We start from the raw sequence: 21,808 nt of genomic DNA, 5'->3' as shown, positions 1-21,808 counted from the left end.
TAATCCGAACAACTTTGGCTCTTGGTGGAAATAATTAGAACACGTGCTGGTATTTTTGGCACAATTGGCATTTTTGCTTTTCTTAATTTAGTGGAATGTGAGGGTTTTATTGCTGGGAGGGCCCTTGCAAGACCACTGTGAGTCTGCCGCTTGATAGGCCCCTTCAGCAGGCCTTTGGCAACAGGTGGGGCACTCCTGCTCCTGTGTGGCTAGAGAGAGGAGAGACACAGTACTTTAGCTGTCGGACTGGGGCGTTTTAACCACAGCCAACCTGAGAAAATGATTGCTATCACCACTGTGTGCTGCTGCAGTCTCTCTTTTAAAAAAAAAAAAAATTTTTTTTAATGTTTATTTATTTTTAACAGAGACAGAATGCGAGTGGGTTAGGGGCAGAGAGAGAGGGAGACACAGAAGCAGAAGCGGGCTCCAGGCTCTGACCTGTCAGCACAGAGCCCGACGCGGGGCTCGAACTCACAAACCGTGAGATCACAACCTGAGCCGAAGTCGGACGCTCAACCGACTGAGCCACCCAAGCGCCCCTGCAGTCTCTTTTGAGTATGCATCTTACTACTTACTGTGTTTACCAGCTTATTACCTAGAATAGCAGCCAAGTTAGCAATCTCAGTGGCTTAACACAACCAAGATTTATTTGTTGCTCACATATCATATCCAATCAGAGTCAGGGTGGAGAATGTCTGTCTTTCTCTATACAGACACTCAGGGGCTTGGGCTGATAGGGGCCCCAACCATCTTGTAGCCATTTAGGGGGACTCATGACTTCCAGGTTGCCATGGCAGGGAAGAGAATCAGCATTCACTCTTCAGTGTTTTTGCCTAGAAGTGATAGAGTCATTTTGCTCATAGTTCATTGGTCCATACTGGTCGTATGACCCTGCCTAACTGCAGGGGGACTGGAAATATGGGGGATCCTATGGAATATTCGATGAGCATTACCAAGGAGAGATGATATGTGGTATTATGTGTGTTAAAACTATATATTGAGGGGCACCTGGGTGGCTAAGTCGGTTGAGCATCTGACTTTGGCTCAGGTCATGATCTCGCAGTTCGTGAGTTCAAGCCCCACATTGGGCTCACTGCTGTCAGCCTGTCAGAGCAGAGCAGGCTTTGGATCCTCTGTCCCCCTCTCTCTGCCTGCCCTTCCCCCACTTGCACTCTCCCCAAAATAAATGAATATTAAAAAAGAAACTACATATTGAAAAAATGCAGCTTCCGATTTTCTAGATCTGCCAAGTTTCATTTAATCTCCCAATTTTCTAAGTCTCCAGGTTCAAAGAGGCCACCATGGCAGCAGCTTTTACTGATGGCCTGGTAGGGGCAGGGAAGCTGCTGCCAATCGCAGAGTTACGGGATTCATGAGCAGAGCAGCAGGTAATACAACAGGGAAATGGCGGGGGCAACTGTGACTTCTGCTGACTTGGTGTGGTTACTTTGTGTGGTAGCCTGAAAAATCCTCCCCCCTTTCTTTACCCCATAGATAGCAGGTCCTGATCCCTGGAGCCAGTGGGTGTTACCTATATGGCATCAGGGGTTTCGCAGATTGATTAGATTAAGGATCTTGAGTTGGGGGTTATCCTGGATTAGCCCAGTGGGCCCTGAATGCTGTCACATGTATCCTCATGAGAAGGGAGCAGAGGGATTTGACACTCTGACAGAAGAGGAGGAGGCAGTGGACCATGGAGGCAGAGACTAGAGTGACATGGCTACAAGCCAAGGAATGCCCACAGCCATCAGAAGCTGGAAGAGGCAAGGAGTGGATTCTCCTCTAGAGCCTCCGAAGGGATTGTGGCCCAGTAACTGGGGGATGGGGCAAGAGTGAAAATTTTCTTTCCGTACTCTCTTTTTTCTTTCTTTTTTTTTAAGTTTTTTTTTTTTGTTTTTTTTTTTAATGTTTATTCATTTTTGAGACAGAGAGAGAGAGAGAGAGAGCACGCACGAGTTGGGAGGGGGAGAGATAATCCTAAGCAGGCTTTGTGCTTGTCAGTGCAGAGCCTTACATGGGCCTGGAACCCACGAACCATGAGATCATGACCAGAACCGAAGTCCAGAGTCAGTCACTCAACCGACTGAGCTACCCAGGCGCCCCTCCTTACTCTCTTTTCTCATCTTTTAAATTTAAACCATGTGAATCTACTACCTATTCAAAAGAAAGCAAATAAAATTAACCTTTACAGTTCTGCCAACCCTACAGTAGGGGAACATGGTTCATTTTATTGTGATCTTGTAGAATGCACAACTTGTGATGTGTGGAATGCACTTGTCATTCTTTTCAGAATGTTGCCCCATGGGCCCTCCCATCCCACCTACTCCAGTTTCTTCTCTCTCTCTTCCGGTGTTCGGGGGGTAAGTCAGTGGTGGGAAAGAATTATGTGGAAAAAAATAAATGATGCTGTAATAATTACAACTTTTGCTTAGAATTTCAAAAGGTAATCTGACTAAAACTTACCTCAGAATTACCTCCCTTTCTGGATCAAGGCTTCCAAAACAGTGTGCTGAGATTTAATTTCCTCAGCCTTGAGGAGTGCAGGCGAGGGCCAGGGTAGCCAGAGCCCAACCCCCACCCCCCCGGCTGGTGGCTTCTACTTCGAGAATACTGCCCGTTGCTGACAGTGTGCTATGTAAATATTATTATTTTCAATGTGTGCAGTGATGTGGAAAGGTTGGTAAATACTGCTCTAGGTAAACTGTGGCCTTATATTTTAGAATACGTGTTGCATAAAAACAGCTATGGAAAACAAACAAACAAACTTGCTGGGTCTTTGGGAAAAATTTAGTGATCGTTTTGCTCCGGTGCAGGAGTCCTTAGCCTTTTTTCCCCCGCGACCCTTGTGATGAGGATGGTCATGACCCGGTGGCCATCCTGGTGAGGGCACTGGCACTTTTGCATAGCCCAAAAAGCTGGCTCGGCTTCAGTGTTTCCCACACACGCCTATAGGAAAAGAAAGTAGAGTAACATTTTAGGAAATGATCTTGAGTTCACTCTTATTTACCAAGAAGTGAATTGATGAAAACTTGGGTGTGTCCACCATCTGTAGGAACAAAGGCATTCTGACCCACATCATAAGTGACATCACAGTTGGGAACAACTGTCCTCACAGCGTAAGTAACATTTCGTATTGTGGCTAGCTGCATATATAAGGTAATTTTAAAACAACAAATAAGAGATCAAGTTTTTTAAAGAATTGGTGACAAGCAAAAAAAAAAAAAAAAAAAAATAGTGGTACCACATGCAGTGTATAAATAGAAACTTTATCAAGTTCAATTTTCATTTGAATTATATTTGTTGTTCTGTTGTGTCCTGGTGGGTCTGATGATGTTGGTAATGCTGTCTGTTCTTTATGTTTTCTGGAAAAAGTAACTGAATTAGTATGTCAATGTAGTATTATCTGAAGATATCTAAGAGCTGTTAAAATGTTTAAAAATAAAATGATCAATTCTCCCTTTGTTCTCTTGACAGGATAATTGAAGCTATCTGCATAGGTTGGTTCACTGCAGAGTGCATCGTGAGGTTCATCGTCTCCAAAAACAAGTGTGAGTTTGTCAAGAGACCCCTGAACATCATTGATTTACTGGCAATCACTCCGTATTACATCTCCGTGTTAATGACAGTATTTACGGGCGAGAACTCTCAACTCCAGAGGGCTGGAGTCACCTTGAGGGTGCTTAGAATGATGAGGATTTTTTGGGTGATTAAGCTTGCCCGTCACTTCATTGGTCTCCAGACACTTGGTTTGACTCTCAAACGATGTTATCGAGAGATGGTTATGTTACTTGTCTTCATTTGTGTTGCCATGGCAATCTTTAGTGCACTTTCTCAGCTTCTTGAACATGGGTTGGACCTGGAAACATCCAACAAGGACTTCGCCAGCATCCCTGCTGCCTGCTGGTGGGTGATTATCTCTATGACTACAGTTGGCTATGGAGATATGTATCCTATCACCATGCCTGGAAGAATTCTTGGAGGAGTTTGTGTTGTCAGTGGGATTGTTCTCTTGGCATTACCTATCACTTTTATCTACCATAGCTTCGTGCAGTGTTACCATGAGCTCAAGTTTAGATCAGCTAGATATAGTAGAAGCCTCTCTGCTGAGTTCCTAAATTAATGCATTGCAAATCAATTCTTGCATCCACTTCGTTTGATAGAAAGAGTTGACTCTCCTTCCTAGTCATCATGTGCTTCTTGCTGGGTGAGTGCTGCAGTGGTACTACCATCATGTTGGTAGGGTAAAAATTACCCTTCCCAGCTGAAGGGGTGAAAAAATGTACTTATAATGGAGTAAGTAGGATTGAGACCGTGAAGGGAAAACAGTGACTCCTAGAATAAATTTTAGGACCTTATTTTATTTATGCCTGTCTTCTTCTTGCCTTGAACAATTACACTTTTTGTGTTTGTTTTAAAGTATAGTATGTGAACGTTTTAAAGCCAAAAGGTACCATTTTCCAAATGTTTTCCCATCTTATGAAATTCAGAAGAAGCTTGGAAGTTACAGTGTTTTTTTTTTTTTGTTGGAGAGTAACATTTTTATTTCTAAATGTTTTATAATCTCTCATATCAATGTCAGAAGTATCCTGGAAACATATGTCACATGCAGGAACTGTTTAACAAATACTTTAAAAATTTGGCCAAATTTTAAACTGTATAATGGAGCTAGATATGAGCAAGGATAGTATTTGAAAAACTTTCCTAGCATATTTCTCAATTCCCTGATTTATTTTTGTTTCTATTATTCACCTTATCACACAGCTTTACGGAAGCTTGAGCATGTTTTCTTTTTTCCGTTTTGGATTTCTTTTATCTTTTTACTGAAGTGACTCAACAGAGTATTTCAGAATGAGGGGAGCTTGTATTGTTTTAGCATTTTATTGGAGTTCATTTTACTTGAATTCATTCACTGCTGTTACTAGGTGATAATTGTCCTAACATTCAGATGTCCAAACAAGAATATTTCCAACATAGGAATGATAATAGAAATAGTTTGATATTACAACCCATATTTATCTACTTCTGCTCTTAATTTTTTTCCGTGGGTTTAATAAGACTTAGCAGATGAAAGGATGTTTATGTAGCCTTTTTATACCAAAGTCATATTTAGATGTTGTCACGGGATTATCATAAAAAGAGAAATTAAATATTTCCTTACTCTTGGTTGCTATGTAGCTAAGCCAGTTTTAAGCCAGCTAAAAGCAGTGAATACATAATTGTTTGATCTGAGCTTCACCATGTTGAATTGCAGCTACACCAAAACTTCTTGTAACAATATTGAACAATATGCCACATTAATCTGGGTAGATTATTAGGATTAGATAATATAAAACTGTTGACTGTTTAGTGCTAAAATTTAGCAATATGAATTAAGATTTTGCTTTGTTAATCAGTTGCCATAAAGAAGTTAATATATAAACACAAAAAATTAAAGTCATAGATTCACAAATAATTTAATGTTATATACTGCAGTTTAGTGGGAGTGGAGAGGGTGGGTGGAGAGGAGATGGGGCCTGGATATATTTATTACAGAACAGAAGTGTTCATTAAAAGAATATTAGCTATCATCTAGTTCAAACGTCAACTAGCACAAGCAGACAACCAGGGCAAGAGAGGATATGACTGTGGAGGAATTAGGGCCAAAACCTGGATGTCTAAAAACCTACTTAGCCCAGCAGCTTATTCTTAACACATGTTTAGGGTTTGAGAAAAGCCTCAAGAAGCCACACTTCTTTGCCATTGCCATTGCTGGGGTAATAATAGCAAAACCATTCCTTTTCCCTAATTTCTGAGTTTATGTGACATTTTGGCCATGAAAAGAATCTCACCCCATCTTTTTTACTATTGCACACTGGTATTGGTATGCTGCTTATTATATACTCAAAATAAATTCTGTTATTTCTTGTCTACTTATTGTATTTTAATATATTTGAAATAAATGGCATGGATTTATTTTTTCTTACCTATTTTGATTAGGGCCTTGTGGTTCATGCGAATAATATGCAGATGAAAGCATCCCCATATTACTAATAAAAATATGGCAGCCATCCATTTTGCTGGCACTGAGAAGCCTTCATGGAAGTATGTCTTATGTCCCCAAATAAATTATAATCATCTTGAGGGCTGGGGCCCTCTTTCCAGCACACACCTTCATAGCCCCACAGCGTCTGTGACAGGTTTGGGCACATGCTATCGTTGACTGATTTGGGGGGAGAGATTTCTGTGTGAAGAGGCAAGGAGAAGCCCACACCCACAAGTGCACATGTAGAGCCGCATGTGTGAACACACACACAGACTTTGAGGCTGCCCTTAAGGAACAAGAAATCTCCTGTTGGTGGTGACAGACCAAGGACGTCTAATGACTAATCCAGCTACCCATTTACTAAGAATGGTGATAAGAAATTATAGAATACTTCATGAGTTAAGAGACTGTATCATGGACATTGTAATTTTTGAGGAACAGAGGCGTTTTTCATGAAACTTTTCCCTGAATGTTACTGCTTTTAAAAAAGCCATTCAGTAGGGCGATTTTTTAGTTGTGCATTTGGACGTTTCTCATAACTCCATCGTCACAGCACAGATACTTTCGTTAGGATCTGTGTTAATACCAGTAAGTCAGATGTTATCCTAAATTATTAGAATGCTCAGTGAGGAAAGAGGAAACCCGAATGTTGGTTCTGGTTTTACCACATGTGAGATTGTAACTTAACCTTAGGTATATCTTGTTTTGTATCCTCTAAGATGGTGGGGTTTTTTCCAGATTAAAGATACAAATTACAGAATGCCTTTAAAAGCGAACATACTCTTAACAATCCAAGGCCTTATTTATCTTTTTCTTTTATGGCTCTTTTGTACTGTGGGTTGCTGGTTGAAACTGGCATTTGCATTTGCTTGGCTCTTGGTTTTCGCAGTTACTTGTCACCACACATTTGTAAGTTCTTCCTTTCTTAAAAAATGTAGAAATACGTTCTTTCACAGTGGCTGTCAGTAAGTCAAAGTAGTATTCTGTTTTTAAGTTTTGGTCCAGATGTCTTCCTTAGGTCTCCTGTGATCTGGGAGGTGGGGAAGATGGGGTTACATTGGATATTGGTGTTGGAAGGATTTCCTTTGTTGGCTTGATGTTTTCTAAAAGCACCTTATTTTTCCTCTTTGTTATAGAAATGAAAAATAAAAAACTGAAACCTCCTAGCTGTGCTTCACTGTTAAGCTTCTGTAACCCCAAACTTAGTACATAGCTTCACAAAATATTTCCAGAGCCCTCTGATCCTACATAAATGTACATTCACTTATAGTATGCAATATACAGTCCAAACAAATATGGTGTAAATATTTCATAGTGTGACAGTAAATTAGAACTAAAGGGCCCTAGGGGTCAGTTAAGCATCCGACTTCAGCTCAGGTCACGATCTCATGGTTCGTGGGTTTGAGCCCCACATCAGGCTCTGTGCTGACAGCTCGGAGCCTGGAGCCTGCTTCGGATTCTGTCTCCGTCTCTCTCTGTGCCTCCCCCGCTCATGCTCTGTCTTTCTCTCTCAAAAATAAATAAACATTAAAAAAAAAAAAAAAAGAACTAAAGAGCCCTAGAGACCTTCTGGTCTACCACGTCCCCTTCCTTTGCCCTTTATCTTGTCCAAATGTCAGCGGCCAAGGAACTGTGCTCCCAGTGGCTTATGAGTTAGCTGTCATCCTGATTTACCTGGGACTTTCTTCGTTTTACCACTGAAGGTCCCCCCATCCGGGGAGATCCTTTCATCTCAAGAGAGATGGTCACCTGGGAGAGTTGGTCACCCTAGTATCAGGTCAGGCCCCCGAAACCTGATTTTCAGATTTTTAGTTCAGTAGTCTTTGGACATACTTCTATTTTATAACATCAGAAAGCATGAAGGATTTCTTTTTAAATATTTTCTTTGGGGCCTTGGAGCCCCTTCTTATAGGTCAAATAAAGAGCAAATGTTGCTTGTAGACACCCTAGATGTCAGGAAGGATGGCTTGGGACAAGTGTATAGGGAACTCAGACTTTCAGTAGAGTTTTTAAGTTTATTTATTTATTTTGAGAGAGAGCGAGAGAGCGAGCACTGGCATGCAGGGAGGGGAGGGGCAGAGCCCCTCACAGACTGAGCCACCCAGGCGCCCTCCAGTAAGTACTTAAACTTTGGGCCATTAGTGTCAATTTAATTGTCAGTTTATTGTTTTAGTGAATTGAACTTGATAATCTGCATTTATGCTATAATTTAAGCAAATTAATTAAAGTAGCTTTGGTGAGAATCCTTTGATTTAACACTATACCAAGCATAGTGAAAACATAAATGACATTTAGTGAATGAAAGCCTGAGGGAATAAATATTTGGATTTCACCTACCAGAACTAAGTAATGCGATGTCATTTATATCTGAAGAAGTGATCTTGCTTTATTTATGCAACATTGTATTAACACTGAAACTAAAATTTCACACAATTTTGTATTAGGTAGTTTCCCCTCCCCTTAGACTTTAATTATTTCATTTTTTTTAAAGTTTATTTATTTTGAGAGGGGCAGAGAGAGAAAGAGAGCGCCTGCGAGCAGGGGCGGGCAGAGAGAGGGGGACCGAAGATCTGAAGCAAACTTCGCACTGATCGCAGAGAACCTGGTGTGGGGCTTGAACTCAGGAACCAAGACATCGTGACCTGAGTCGAAGTGGGATGCTTGACCGACTGAGCCACCCGGGCGCCCCAAGGTGATTTGTTTTTAAAGAAAGAACACATAAGTAATGACAGGTGTTTTTGTTGTATTAATATACAATGAATTGTTCAATTTACATGTTTTTTAGCTGTGTGCTACAAGCTTGATCTGACAGCTCTGGTGGGTTTCCGTGTTTTCTTTCTCTGCCATACAGAAGGCAGGAGAATTCCACGTTTTTAGTGGAGAATAGTATTCGAGTTACAAATCCTGAACTGTGATACAAGCGGGGTGTGTGTGTGGTCATAGCTATACGTGCATTTATTTTGTTTTATTGTTTTAGCCATAGCGAATCTTTTATATGAAACACTTGGAGGTAAAAATGCAAAATCATGAAATTGATGTAAGGTTTGTAAGTTTCAAGTGAAAGGTTTTTGTTCATAGGACAGAATTGGAAAGTTTAGATTTTTTGCTTTGAGATAAACTGCCTAGCTTCTTATCTGTATTTTTATTCAATTTTTCTTATCATTTGGAAGTTTACTATTATAAACTACTATTTACTATTATAAATAGTAGAAATCATAGTTGTAAAATTAGAATAATGGGTCGTGGTCCCTTTCTTGATAAGATTTGTCTTATAATGATTTAAGGGAAATCACATTTTATTAACTTTCCCAATTAACTCAATTTAAAAAGATCAGGTGGAAGTTGAGCAACATATATGTTTGTCTTTTTCTTAAGTAATTTTTAAATTTTTGCTACAGTTTTTTTTCCCATTTTATTTATTTTAGAGAGCATGACCGGGGGAGAGGGGCAGAGGGAGAGAGAGAGAATCCCAGGCAGGCTCCATGCTTAGCACGGAGCCTGATGTGGGGCTCCATCCCACAACCCTAGGATCATGACCTGAGCCAAAATCAAGAGTCAGACACTCAACAGACCGAGCCACCCAGGTGCCCCTTATATACATTTTTAAAATGTATGCACCTTTATATGCTGCAGTGCAAGGCAGAGATAGGAGGACTGTAGCATGCAAGAAATAATTAGGTGCATCCCACTTTTTGTAATAAATAGGTTTACAAACGTATGGAAAAAAAGGTTGGTAAACTTCATCATATTTCATATACACAATAATGGATGTGTACAGGAATCCAATTAGGGAATCCCTCCTGTGAGTCAACCTTCTTTTGTGTTATTATCCCCTAGCATATGTTTTTTAGGTTTGACTTTTCATGTATATAATAATGAGGTCTTATGAGATGGGCATACCTGTATAGGAATCAGAATCAGATTAAATTGGGGCACCAGGATGGCTCAGTCGGTTAAGTGCCTGACTTCGGCTCAGGTCATGATCTCATGGTTTGTGAGCTGGAGCCTGCTTCAGATTCTGACTAAGCCAGCCAGGCACCCCTCATTGTGATTTTGATTTGCATTTCCCTAATGACTAATGATATTGAGCATATTTTCATGTACTTATAATGATTTATGTACCTTTGGGAGAAATGTCTATTCAAATAATTCTCCCATTTAAAAAATGGGTTGTCTTTTTATTGTTGAATGATAAGACTTCTTTACATATTCTAGATACCAGATCCTTAACAGATACATGATTTACAAATCTTTTCTCTCAGTTTGAGGGTTGTCTTTTCACTTGCTTAAGAGTATCATTTGTAGCATGCAAATTTTTTTAAATTTTCTTTATTTTAAATTTTCTTTTTAGTTTTTTAAAATTTACATCCAAATTAGCATATAGTGAAACAATGATTTCAGGAGTAGATTCCTTAATGCCCCTTACCCACTTAGCCCATCCCCCGTCCCACAACCCCTCCAGCAACCCTCAGTTTGTTCTCCATATTTATGAGTCTCTTCTGTTTTGTCCCCCTCCCTGTTTGTATATTATTTTTGTTTCCCTTCCCTTATGTTCATCTGTTTTGTCTCTTAAAGTCCTCATAGGAGTGAAGTCATATGATTTTTGTCTTTCTCTGACTGACTAATTTCACTTAGCATAATACCTTCCAGTTCCATCCACGTAGTTGCAAATGGCAAGATTTCATTCTTTTTGATTGCCGAGTAATACTCCATTGTGTATATATACCACATCTTCTTTATCCATTCATCCATCGATGGACATTTGGGCTCTTTCCATACTTTGGCTGTTGTTGACAGTGCTGCTATAAACATGGGGGTGCATGTGTCCCTTCGAAACAGCACACCTGTATCCCTTGGATAAATGCCTAGTAGTGCAATTGCTGGGTCGTAGGGTAGTTCTATTTTCAGTTTTTTGAGGAACCTCCATACTGTTTTCCAGACTGGCTGCACCAGCTTGCGTTGCCACCAACAATGGAAAAGAGATCCTCTTTCTCTGCATCCTCGCCAACATCTGCCGTTGCCTGATTTGTTAATGTTAGCCATTCTGACAGGTGTAAGGTAGTATCTCATTATGGTTTTGATTTGTATTTCCCTGATGATGAGTGATGTTGAGCATTTTTTCATGTGTCTGTTAGCCATCTGGATGTCTTCTTTGGAGAAGTGTCTATTCATGTCTTTTGCCCATTTCTTCACTGGATTATTTGTTTTTGGGGTGTTGAGTTTAGTAAGTTCTTTATAGATTTTGGATACTAACCCTTTATCTGATATGTCATTTGCATGCAAATTTTTTTTAAGTTTATTTATTGATTTTGAGAGAGAAAGACGGAGAGGCAAGGAAAGAGAGAGAGAGAGAGAGAGAGAGAGAGAGAGAGAGAGAGAAAATCCTAAGCAGGCTCCACACCAGCAGCACAGAGCCAGACATGGGACTCAAACTCACAAACCGTGAGATCATGACCCAAGCTGAAACCAAGAGTTGGTTAACTAACTGAGCCACCCAGGCACACCTTGTAGCAAAGAAGTTTTAATTTTCAACGTAATCCAGTTTATCTTTTTTGTCTCTTCTGCTTTTGGTGTTGTATCTAAGAAACTCAAGGTCATGAAGATTTACTCCTATGTTTCCTTCTAAAAATTTTATAGTTCTAGGTCTTATTTTCAGGGATCTGATCCATTTTGAGTTAATTTTTGTATATGGTATGAGGTAGGGGTCCAACTTCATTTTTTCGAGGTGGTATCCTGTTTGTTGTTCCTCTACCATTGAAAACACTTTTTTCCACCATTGAGTGGTATTGGCATAGTTGTCAAAAATCAGATTGCCATAGATGTATGTGTTTATTTCTCCTGAACACCCAGTTCTCTTCCATTGATCTATATGTCTGTTATTCCAGAACCACAGAGAAGACTTTGGAGTAAGTTTGGAAATCAGGAAGTGTGAGTTCTTCTTTTATAGGATTGTTACGTATCTCTTGCATTTCCATATGAATTTAGTATCAGCTTGTCCACTTCTGCAAAAAAAGGCAGTTGGAAATTTGATAGAGAATTGCATTGAATTCTGATTGAGAATGTAGATCAATCAGGGTAGTACTGCCCTCTTAACAATATTGAGTCTTCCAATCCATGAACACAGTATGTCTTTCCATTTACTTAAGTCTTGTTTAATTTCCTTCAGTGTTCTATAGTTTACAGTACAGAAGCCTTGCACTTCTTTGGTTTAATTTATTCTTAGTATTTATTCTTTTTGATGCTATTGTTAATGCAGTTGCTTTCTTAATTTCATTTTCAGATTATTCATTGCTAGTGTATAGAAACACAACTGATTTTTGTATCTTGATCTTGTGTCCTGGAACCTTGCTGAGCTTTAATAGTTCTAATAGTTTTTTGAGGATTCTTCACAGGTTTTTACATATCATCTGCAAAGAGAGATAATTTTACTTCTTCCTTCCTTTTATCTCTTTGTCTTACTGAATTACCCCAGCTAGAACTTCGCTAAAAGTCTCAAATAGATGTGGTGAGGGTGGATATCCTTGTCTTATTCCTGATCTTAGGGAGAAAACTTCCAGTCTTTCACCATTAGGTATGATGTTCGCTACGGGTTTTTCATAGATGCTCTTGAACGGGTTGAGAAACCTTTCCTGTATTTCTAGTTTGTTCAGTGCTTTATCATGAAAGGTTTTTGGATTGTAGAAATGTGTTTTAATGAAGAGATGGGTAGATTTTATTGTGAGTTGAGTTGTACTGTCAGTGTCGGGAAATACGTTTTGTTGAAGTGGGTTTCCAACTCTCTACAAGATAACTAATCGGGTTGAAGCCATAGAATTGCTTGTTGATGCTTTTTACGGTTCATCAATTGATGTACATTTAATGGTTTCTAAGACTATTAAACCGATTCTCTTCATTACCTCAAGTTAATTTGAGTTTGTGTTCACTTGCCTAAAGATACAGAGACGCACAGACACAAGAAAGATAATGTGTTTCTGTTGGTTGGGTTTTTTTTAATGCCTTTTTATTACCTGACCTTGTGCTTCTCATACTCAGATAGTCCAGGAATGGTGACAGGATGCCAGTGGGTGGAGAGAGGCGCGCTCCATCCCCATGAACAGTCCTTGCTCTTGCGTGCAGTTCTCTTCCGCCTGTCTTGGGGGTACCTTGGTAGAAAAGCTCAAGAAGCAGGGAGCCTCTCTGCACTCCCGGGGACTGGATTTCCTAGCGTGTGTTAAGTCCACATCCTTTCATAGTACTTACAGGAAGTGCAAGAATCACTGAATTACTGGGACGGGGAGGGAGTCCTCTCCAAAACAAGACTTGATAGTTAATTAACCTGTGGCATTGCTTGCTGTAGGAAAGTTATTTATTTATTTATTTATTTATTTATTTATTTATTAATTTATTTAAATCCTTTGTGTACACATAGTAGGAGGGTTTGCCTAACAAGTATCACTACTGTGCTGGGCCCTGCGGGGCCCACAGAGGTGACTGTCAGCTGGCCTCACCCTGGCAGGTACCCTTTGAAAAACCCATTCCGTTCTGTGCAAAAGATTCATTTTGTTATTGGTTTAACCTGAGGGTCCTTTTCACAAATACTAAGCCCAGATTTTTTTAAACGTAATCCCTCACCGTGAATATAATCATTGTGAAATTCCTCTAGGAAATTATGTCAGTAAAATAATTGAAGGAAAGCTCAATATTATCTGTAAACAACGCTTCCCCAGATGGTTTGAAAGATCACTTACAAGGTCGCGTTTTGCAGTCTTTTTTTTTTTTTTTTTTTAACGTTTATTTATTTTTGAGACAGAGAGAGACAGAGCATGAACGGGGGAGGGTCAGAGAGAGAGGGAGACACAGAATCTGAAACAGGCTCCAGGCTCTGAGCTGTCAGCACAGAGCCCGACGCGGGGCTTGAACTCACGGACCGCGAGATCATGACCTGAGCCGAAGTTGGACGCTTAACCGACTGAGCCACCCAGGCGCCCCACAGTCTGACTTTTAATGGGTAGAGCTCCACTGGCATTTTTTTTTTTTTTTTTTTTTTACGAGTCATATTGCTAATGTGGTATTTGACTGAATACTTAACAGCTGTCTACTTTTGTACATATGCCCCAAAGGCCTTTGGTTACTGACTACAGTTTTAATAAATCTCACGAGTATGCTGGGTGAATGTTAATAATCTTCAGTACAAATGTGGACATCAGACCCGATGGAGTTACGATCCAGGATTTTGGACACCCTACTTTTGTAGTGTTATTTACTAAAAATGTTTAGGAAAAAAAGTTTCAAAGAGAGGTGTTCTTTGCTACAAATGTATTCAGTACTATTCATAACAACCATTCTTAGGAATAGTAGAATTCCCAATTGCTAGTCACTGAATACTTTAATAATGACTATCGTTCCTTATATTTACAGGGTAATGAGAATTATGGCAGCTTTTTCATAAAATGTAATGTACTAATGTCTTAACCATTCTTTTATTTTTACTTACTACTTTTATTAACTATTCTGAAAGTAAATCTCTGACCCTAGTTGGTCATCCTAAAAAACAAAATTTGCTGGGGCACCTGGGTGGCTCAGTTGGTTAAGCGTCCGGCTTCGGCTCAGGTCATGATCTCACTGTTCGTGAGTTCGAGCCCCACATCAGGCTCTGTGCTGACAGCTCAGAGCCTGGAGCCTGCTTCAGATTCTGTGTGTGTCTCTCTCTCTCTCTGCCCCACCCCCGCTCACACTCTGTCTCTCTCTCTCAGTAATAAACATTAAAAAAAAATTGAGAGAAAAAAAGTGTAACTAGCAGTAACTCAAAAATACATTAGTCTCACTGTATTTATGGGTTCACGTTTCACAGGGGACCTGTGGGCCCCGGAAGTAATGGGTGTTTGTTGTAAAAGACCGAGCAGCAGCTGCCTGAGTCTGGTGGTTCTGATTTCTCTTCTGCCTCTCGGAGATGGCCTCCCTCAGCGATGCACCCCTTCCGGTGTTGCCTTCACCTGGTACACACTGGTTGATTCTTCTTCTTTCTCGGTTCAAATTCCAGAGTAGCATTACCATCACTAAGGTATGGGAGTGGTTTTCTAAGCCGGGCCTCCAGGCTCGGGGAGAGCAATCTTTCTGAGGCGGGGATATTGCTGTGGGCAGGGCAGTTTCTCTTGAGGAGGAGATGTTGAAAGTGCCATAATTGTTCTGCTGGGAGATTGCGCAGAACGCCAACCCAGGCCACCATGTTTAGGGCATTTTGCCGATTGGACGTGACAAACAGGTAGTAGTAGCAAGTACTTAGTGATTGGCCTTGTCTGGTGTAGTCAGAGTAGAAAACTGATCTTACCCAGAGTTGAAGTTGCTGTTGCGATTAGCCACGGTTACAAGAGTAAGTCATTCTGTGGGCAGAAGCTGTGGCTGATTTGTGGCTGTCTCTGGAAGTCCCGAGTGTTTGAAGTCAGTGGCATGTGTGGTTAATTACTAAATAAGCAGATTTCTAGATGCCTTCAAATGAAGGAACACTTAACCTTTACACTTGGAGCTGCTTTCCTTTGCCCCCTACTATTAACCAATGTCAGGACATTTTTACAAAGGAGAAATCTGAGTTTGGTGCCAATGAGAACTTGAGGGTGCTTTGTGCCTGTCCCTCTAGAATCAGCCGGAGACCCCCACAACCAGCTGCTGCCTGATACCACTGTGGAAGTGGGATTTAGGTTGTGGATCCTCCAGTTACTCTGTGTATGTCTGTCCTAATGGAAACTTCTGTTCATCCGTCCACAGTCTGAAACTCTTTTTGTTCATATGCCAAAAAAGCTTTAAAAATTTATGTACGTAATTCTGTACACCCATCATGGGGCTTGAACCCATGACCCCAAGATCAAGAGTCACATGCTCTTCTGGCTGAGCCAGCCAGGAGCCCCCTCCAAATCTGGGATATCATTCAGCTTTTTTGTTACTATTATCTATTCATTTACATAGTCTAATTTTTTGAGTCCCTCTTTGTTTCCCTTATTTTGATCTAATTTGGAAATTTAAGAAGCATTTCCTGTTGAACTTCCCCCTTAGAACAGTATTTTTCTAGAGTACCTGATTAAATTAATAGGTGAAAATAATTAGAATTTTTTTTTCTCTTAATATCACTGGGAGTTTGGCAAAGGAAACAGGTGCAGTAATGATCAAACTTAAAATAATTTACGCTGTCATTAGTTTACCTTTGTATTTAGACACAATGAATACTATCTACTTTCATTTCACGGAAAACATTTTTAATGTGAGTACTGTTAGTACAGATTTCTTCACTGAATGTCATTGCATCAGACTATTCAATAACTAAAAATACATGGAGACTATACGTTTTTGGACAAGCAGAAATCTAGGGTACATTTTTTTCCACTTTACGTAGTATCCCTCACTTTTCACTTTTGGGCCCCAAACTAATGGCTTACATGTTAGTGTACTGAATGGCTTATGACTTAGATTTATATTATCTTTCACTGTATACAGCCATTGACTGGAAATATCCAAAGGTAAAACTGTTATGCCATTTCTAACTTGAAAGTAAAGAATATATCTACTTTTGTAAAGGTCACAGAATGTAGATTTTTTAAATATATTATACATACCGAGTTATAAATGCTATTCTATTTAAATTACTTAAGTAAAGGTATATATATGTCTGTTTTGCACTAAATAGTACCTTATACATTCAACCATTTTTACATCACAGTAGTTCAGTCTTATGTTAAAAAATGATAGGAAAAGTTTTTCTTGGATGTATTTTAAAATTTGCTTTTTGCTTAAGTTTAATTTTGCTCAATAAGCTCATCATCTCACCATCCCACATGAGACCAAGTCCTCTCTTTAGTTCAGAATAGCTTAAATTTTGGTGCACATTTTTGCTATTTTCAGAAACCAAGTTGAAGTAGCCTTATATCAAAGGTAGCCTTATGTGGAGAGCCTTATTGCAAAGATTTTAGAGTATTTAATTTCTAGTATTTTTTCTAGAATTCAGAATCTTGGGTATTTCTGGACATACAAGAACTTTGAAAAGAGTTCCGTATTTCGTTATGGGTAAAATATGTTAAGTACGTTGAGAATGCCTTTACACTTTCTGACATTTGTATTTATGTTAATTAAGTAAAGTTATACCTCAGTTTTTTGTTGAATTTTGTACTGTCATATGATAAAGTTCACCAGTGGATAAATTGCTGTGTATGTGTGTGATAAAGATACTTGCCTTAAAATAGAGCACTTCTGTTTTGCAAACAGCTGTGGTCGAATTGTCTTTCCAGTTACTCATCTTTCTGTGCACCTGGTGACTGCAGGCCTGATAAAGTCCATGGAGGTAAGAAAGAAGATGAACATCGTTTCATTGTTAGCAATCTAAACCTAGATTAAAAAGCATTTTGACATGTCAAGATTTTTATGGGAAAAATTAATGTGTGTGTGGGGGGGGGTAGCATTCACTGCTAAAGATAGCAAATGGTTGAATAGATTAAATATGTATTGGTTTTAACCATTATTTCTTATTGACCTTATTCTCAATGGGAATAGTGATTCAAATGTTTGTATGGCCAGTTCTATTACTTCCACTGTGTATTCATAACTAGTGCTAATTGTCATTATTATTGGCCATTGCATAAATCATGGAGGAATCAGATGTACTGTATCAAACAAGAGGGAAGGTAATTCGGATAGTAAAGACTGTATTATATATAGTTTTGGATTTCAGGTAATCATTTTATTATTTGGTAGCTCTTTTAGGAATGATGGTTTAAATGGACATAGTTTCTCTCTAATAAAACGATTGATAAAATCAGCTCAATTTATGTGGCACAATTTTGTTGTTTTCTACTTTAATATGGGATTAGTAAAATGTGCAACCATATGGGTCATAGCTTTTCTTACTCGGCTGTGCAACTTATGTATTTATGTTAGATCTTTAAGAGTACCTGAAATGTGCATCAAATATTTAATTAATTAATGGTTGAAGCCTTTTAGCATCTTTAATCCTTAAGGAAGTATTTTATAAAAAAAAAATTAGCTTTGTTACGATATCATTATGTTGTATGTACATCTGAAAATAATCTGTACAGCCTGAACATTGAAATAGTTAATAAATTTTGACTTTGAGAACCACCCACCGCTGCTAAGTACATGTCACTGTCTGTCGAGTTGACTTCAGTAACTAGTGTAATTCATTCTTGGTGGACTGTTTCCCTTTTGTTCCGAACCAAAACTTCACTTTGCAATAAACTAATGGTGGTTGAAGCACAAAAGATGTCTCCTGGCTGTGACAGTGTCTCTGACGGTCACGTGGCTTTGAATCAATCCTTTGATCTTTCTCTGACCTGCTTTCACATTTTCTTTTTCTCCCTTTTAACAACTCCTCGTCTCCGTGCTAAGAACACGAATCATCCACGTGAGGTAAGTTCCCAGGCTGTGATGACAGGTGCCCATAGGCACATAGTATGTGTGGAGCTGAATCAGAAATTTTGGAGTTTGTACCTTCTAGACGCTACGCTTGTTTGTAGTATCTTCTCAGTGACACAAATGCCTGCCAGACCCTTTCAGTTTTCTTAGTGAAAAGGCTGCACGACCCTCCGCCCCCTTTATCCCTCATGTCTCTCTCTTCTGCATGATCCCTTCCCACACACCCACCCCCCACTCCCCTGACTGCCTGGAGAAAGGGAGTTTAGATTAGACACTCTTGTACTCCAGCAGCCCCTTGATTTGATGGTGCGTCAGCCCCACCGCCAGAAGCCCCTTGCTCTGAGGTGGCCAACAGCATGGCACAGTCCTCAGCAGAGGCCAGCGATGGCTCAGGCAGGCATTTCCTGAGAGCAGAGGCTCTGCTTGTCCTGATTGTCTCAGCAGGCCTTGGAAATGGGCTTAATTGTGGAAAGCACCCCTCCAGGAGTAGATGCAGGGACTGCTGAGGACAGAGAAGTAGGTACCTTCCTGGATAGCTGTCGAGTTCATGCTCAACACGTTCCCCCCCAGGGTCCCTGCTGACTGAGGTGGGAAAACAGTCTAGTCGGCCCAAGCGCTGAGGTGGGGTTTTCGTTTATTGCTATTAAAGTTATTGTTTCAGGAGCTGGGCATAAAGCTACAAAAACAGTGGGGACCACAAGGAATTTGTGATAATTGCATTTAAGATAGGAATCCATTCGTCAGGTAACACTTATGTGCTGTTAATCAGAATGATGGCTTCTAAGCCACAGGGTTTGCTTCTCAACTGAGTTTTTCTTTATGTTTTATTTTTGGAACTAATCAGGTTTTTGTTTTCTTTTAGGGAAAAACAATAGCAAATGTCAGACTGAACATTGTATGGTTGGATTATTTTTCACATATTTAAAAGAATTACCAGCCAGTGTGCATGGTTGAAATTTTTGGTGGCTGAGAAGATAATTAATGTTTTGGTTAAGAAAAGGCGGGGGGGGGATTTTTGGAAGACCCCCCCCACCCCCCACCTCCTTAGTGTCTTGAGTTGACAAGGCAAGAGAGATATCCCTCAGAAGCTCCATCATCTCCATCCTGTGTAACTCTTAGGTAGGTTCTGTGAATGTACCTCTCTGCTTGTGTTCGGCTGCGAATACAGCAAGGTTCTGACGGATATTTGGCCAAAAATGAGTTTTGGCACTCAGCTAGTAGAGCAATGTAACCTTTTCAAGGCCAAGGAATTTGTGTGTGTGTGGGTGGTCCTTCTGTGTGCTGAAAATGTTGAAATAAGTGTTTCTACGCTGCTCAGTTCTGAAGAATTTGTGGTGCTTGAGGCAGGGGTCTTAAGGAGCCAGAGGCATCTGAGGAGAAAGGAACTTGACTCCTTAGGCAGTGAATTCTTTTTATTGGAGCTATGTCGGAGAGATTGGACACATCTTAAAAATTAACTGATTTTCAAAAATGTGTGAACGTAGTGGGGCGCCTGGGTGGCTCAGTTGGTTAAGCGTCCGACTTCGGCTCAGGTCATGATCTCGCGGTTCGTGAGTTCGAGCCGCACGTCGGGCTCTGTGCTGACAGCTCGGAGCCTGGAGCCTGCTTTGGATTCTGTGTCTCCCTCCCTCTCTGACCCTCCCCTGCTCATGCTTTGTCTCTCTCTGTCTCAAAAATAAATAAAACGTTAAAACAAAAATTTTTTTTAAATGTGTGAGAGTAGTATAATACACACACTAGAAAACATAAGAAACCAGAAGAGAGAAAAAAAATAACTACATACTTCCCCATCAGTGTTACAAGTTACTGTCCTCACCTGGCTTTATGTATACCTTTTATTGCCTCATTTCTGTCTGTGGTGGGCCCTACGCATGCGTGTGGAAGACACGCTTCCTATTCTTGATGAACTCCCAGTGGATAAAGAGACCAGTAAGAAAACATGAAAGGGCATTAGGGGCAAAGTTTATGAAATGACTGCTGTGGATCCCGGAAGACAGTCACCTCATTCAGCTCAGGAGTCAAGGAAGGCTTCCTGGAGGAAGTGATTCTGAAATTCAGTTCAGGGAGACAGGCTCTTAAGGATTTGCAACATGTGCAGGGTTCAGCATGCAGCAGGAGAACGTGACTTATTCTGGCAACTGCACTTGGTCGGCAAGTACACAGAGAAGAGTGTTGGGGGGTGGGGTGCTAGTGGGTGGGCAGAGGCCAGATTAGGCAAGGCCACATGTGCCAGCCAAGGAGATGGGCTTGACCCTGCAGGGAGGGAGCCACCGAAGGACATAAACCAGGAGAATGGCATGGCAAGGTTTGTCTTTAGGGAGGATCACTCTTTTTCAAGATTGTTTTTGTTGTTGTTGTTGTGTTTTGTTTTGAGAGAGAGAGAGAGAGAGAGAGAGAGCGCGCGCGCGCGCACAGGTGCAAGTGAGCACAAGTGGGGGAAGGGCAAAGGCAGAAGGAGAGAGAATCTTAAGCCGGCTCCACACCCAGCCCAGGGGCCCACCTGGGGCTTGAGCCCACGACTGTGAGATCATGACCTGGGCAGAAATCAAGAGTCAGATACTTAACGGACTGAGCCTCCCAGGCGCACCAAGGAGGGTCACTCTTTGAGCTAAGTCAAGGGTGGAGTGGGACCAACTCATCACCCAGATAGGAAGAAGTGAGATAAGAGAGGATCCAGTAGCAGAGAAAAGAGACAGGGAGAGAGTGGGAGTTAACTCCATTTTGGACGTTAAATCTGAGGAGGCTGGGCAGCATCCAAATGCTAGTGACTGCCTGAAGCCCTGGGGAGAGGTCTAATCTAGAGTCATCCAAGCGGTCGGGATTTGGGAATCCTTGGCACATAGATGAAAGTAGAAGCTAGTCTGGAATAGGCTAAGAAAGAAATTCCTCTGAAAGGGAGTATTGAGGGAATAGAGGAGGCAACCTGCATTCACCTCCAGGAGACTAGCAAACGAGGCCAGAGGAGGAGGGGAGGGTGAGGGGCCCTGCAATGTCGAGTGCCTCCCAGTAGTCAGGAGAGCGCAAGACTGGGAAGCGATCATTGGACTCAGCCACTGGGAACTCTAGTTAAATTTCAGCTGAAATTAAACCTAGCTCTTCGATGGCTGAATCTTCACCCTGGACAGACTGCCCCGTGGAAGAGAGGGAATCTGTGGTCAAAACTGACCAGCAGCCTGGGTTCGTGTGCGTGGTGCTGGCCTGGAAGCCCGGTCGGGATTTGGCCCCGAGCACCACTGTGGCTCGCTGTGAGTAGCTGCTTCTACCGTGGCAGCTGTGTCCCACTGGCCCAGAACGTGAAATCGAGAGCAGAAAGTTCAGGTCACGTAGCATACAAGGTGGACGTAGCTGAGCGTCACTCCAGGCCGTCCGGCTGCCTGGCAGATCTTTGATTCC

At 40.9% G+C, this 21,808-nt stretch overlaps 1 protein-coding gene across 7 annotated transcripts in view; it reads left to right on the top strand.

Moving 5' to 3' along the window:
• The window catches only part of KCNG3 (potassium voltage-gated channel modifier subfamily G member 3), a 64,355-nt gene that overhangs the window by 38,919 nt on the left and 3,628 nt on the right, over positions 1–21,808 (top strand). For 2 of the 7 annotated variants that reach the window (XM_060653748.3, XM_060653729.3), the window contains exons 2-3: positions 3,475–3,548; positions 17,275–17,327. In XM_060653748.3, the coding sequence (XP_060509731.1) occupies positions 3,475–3,548; positions 17,275–17,327 (127 nt within the window). The other 5 variants (XM_060653702.3, XM_060653693.3, XM_060653739.3 and 2 more) reach the window with 4 other exon arrangements.

This window comes from Panthera onca, chromosome A3 (genome assembly GCF_046562875.1).
Source record: "Panthera onca isolate mPanOnc1 chromosome A3, mPanOnc1 haplotype 2, whole genome shotgun sequence".
In the NCBI taxonomy this organism is placed as follows: Eukaryota; Metazoa; Chordata; class Mammalia; order Carnivora; family Felidae; genus Panthera; species Panthera onca.
The sequence above is the reverse complement of the archived record's forward strand: the minus strand, read 5'-3'. Positions and strand labels throughout refer to the sequence as shown.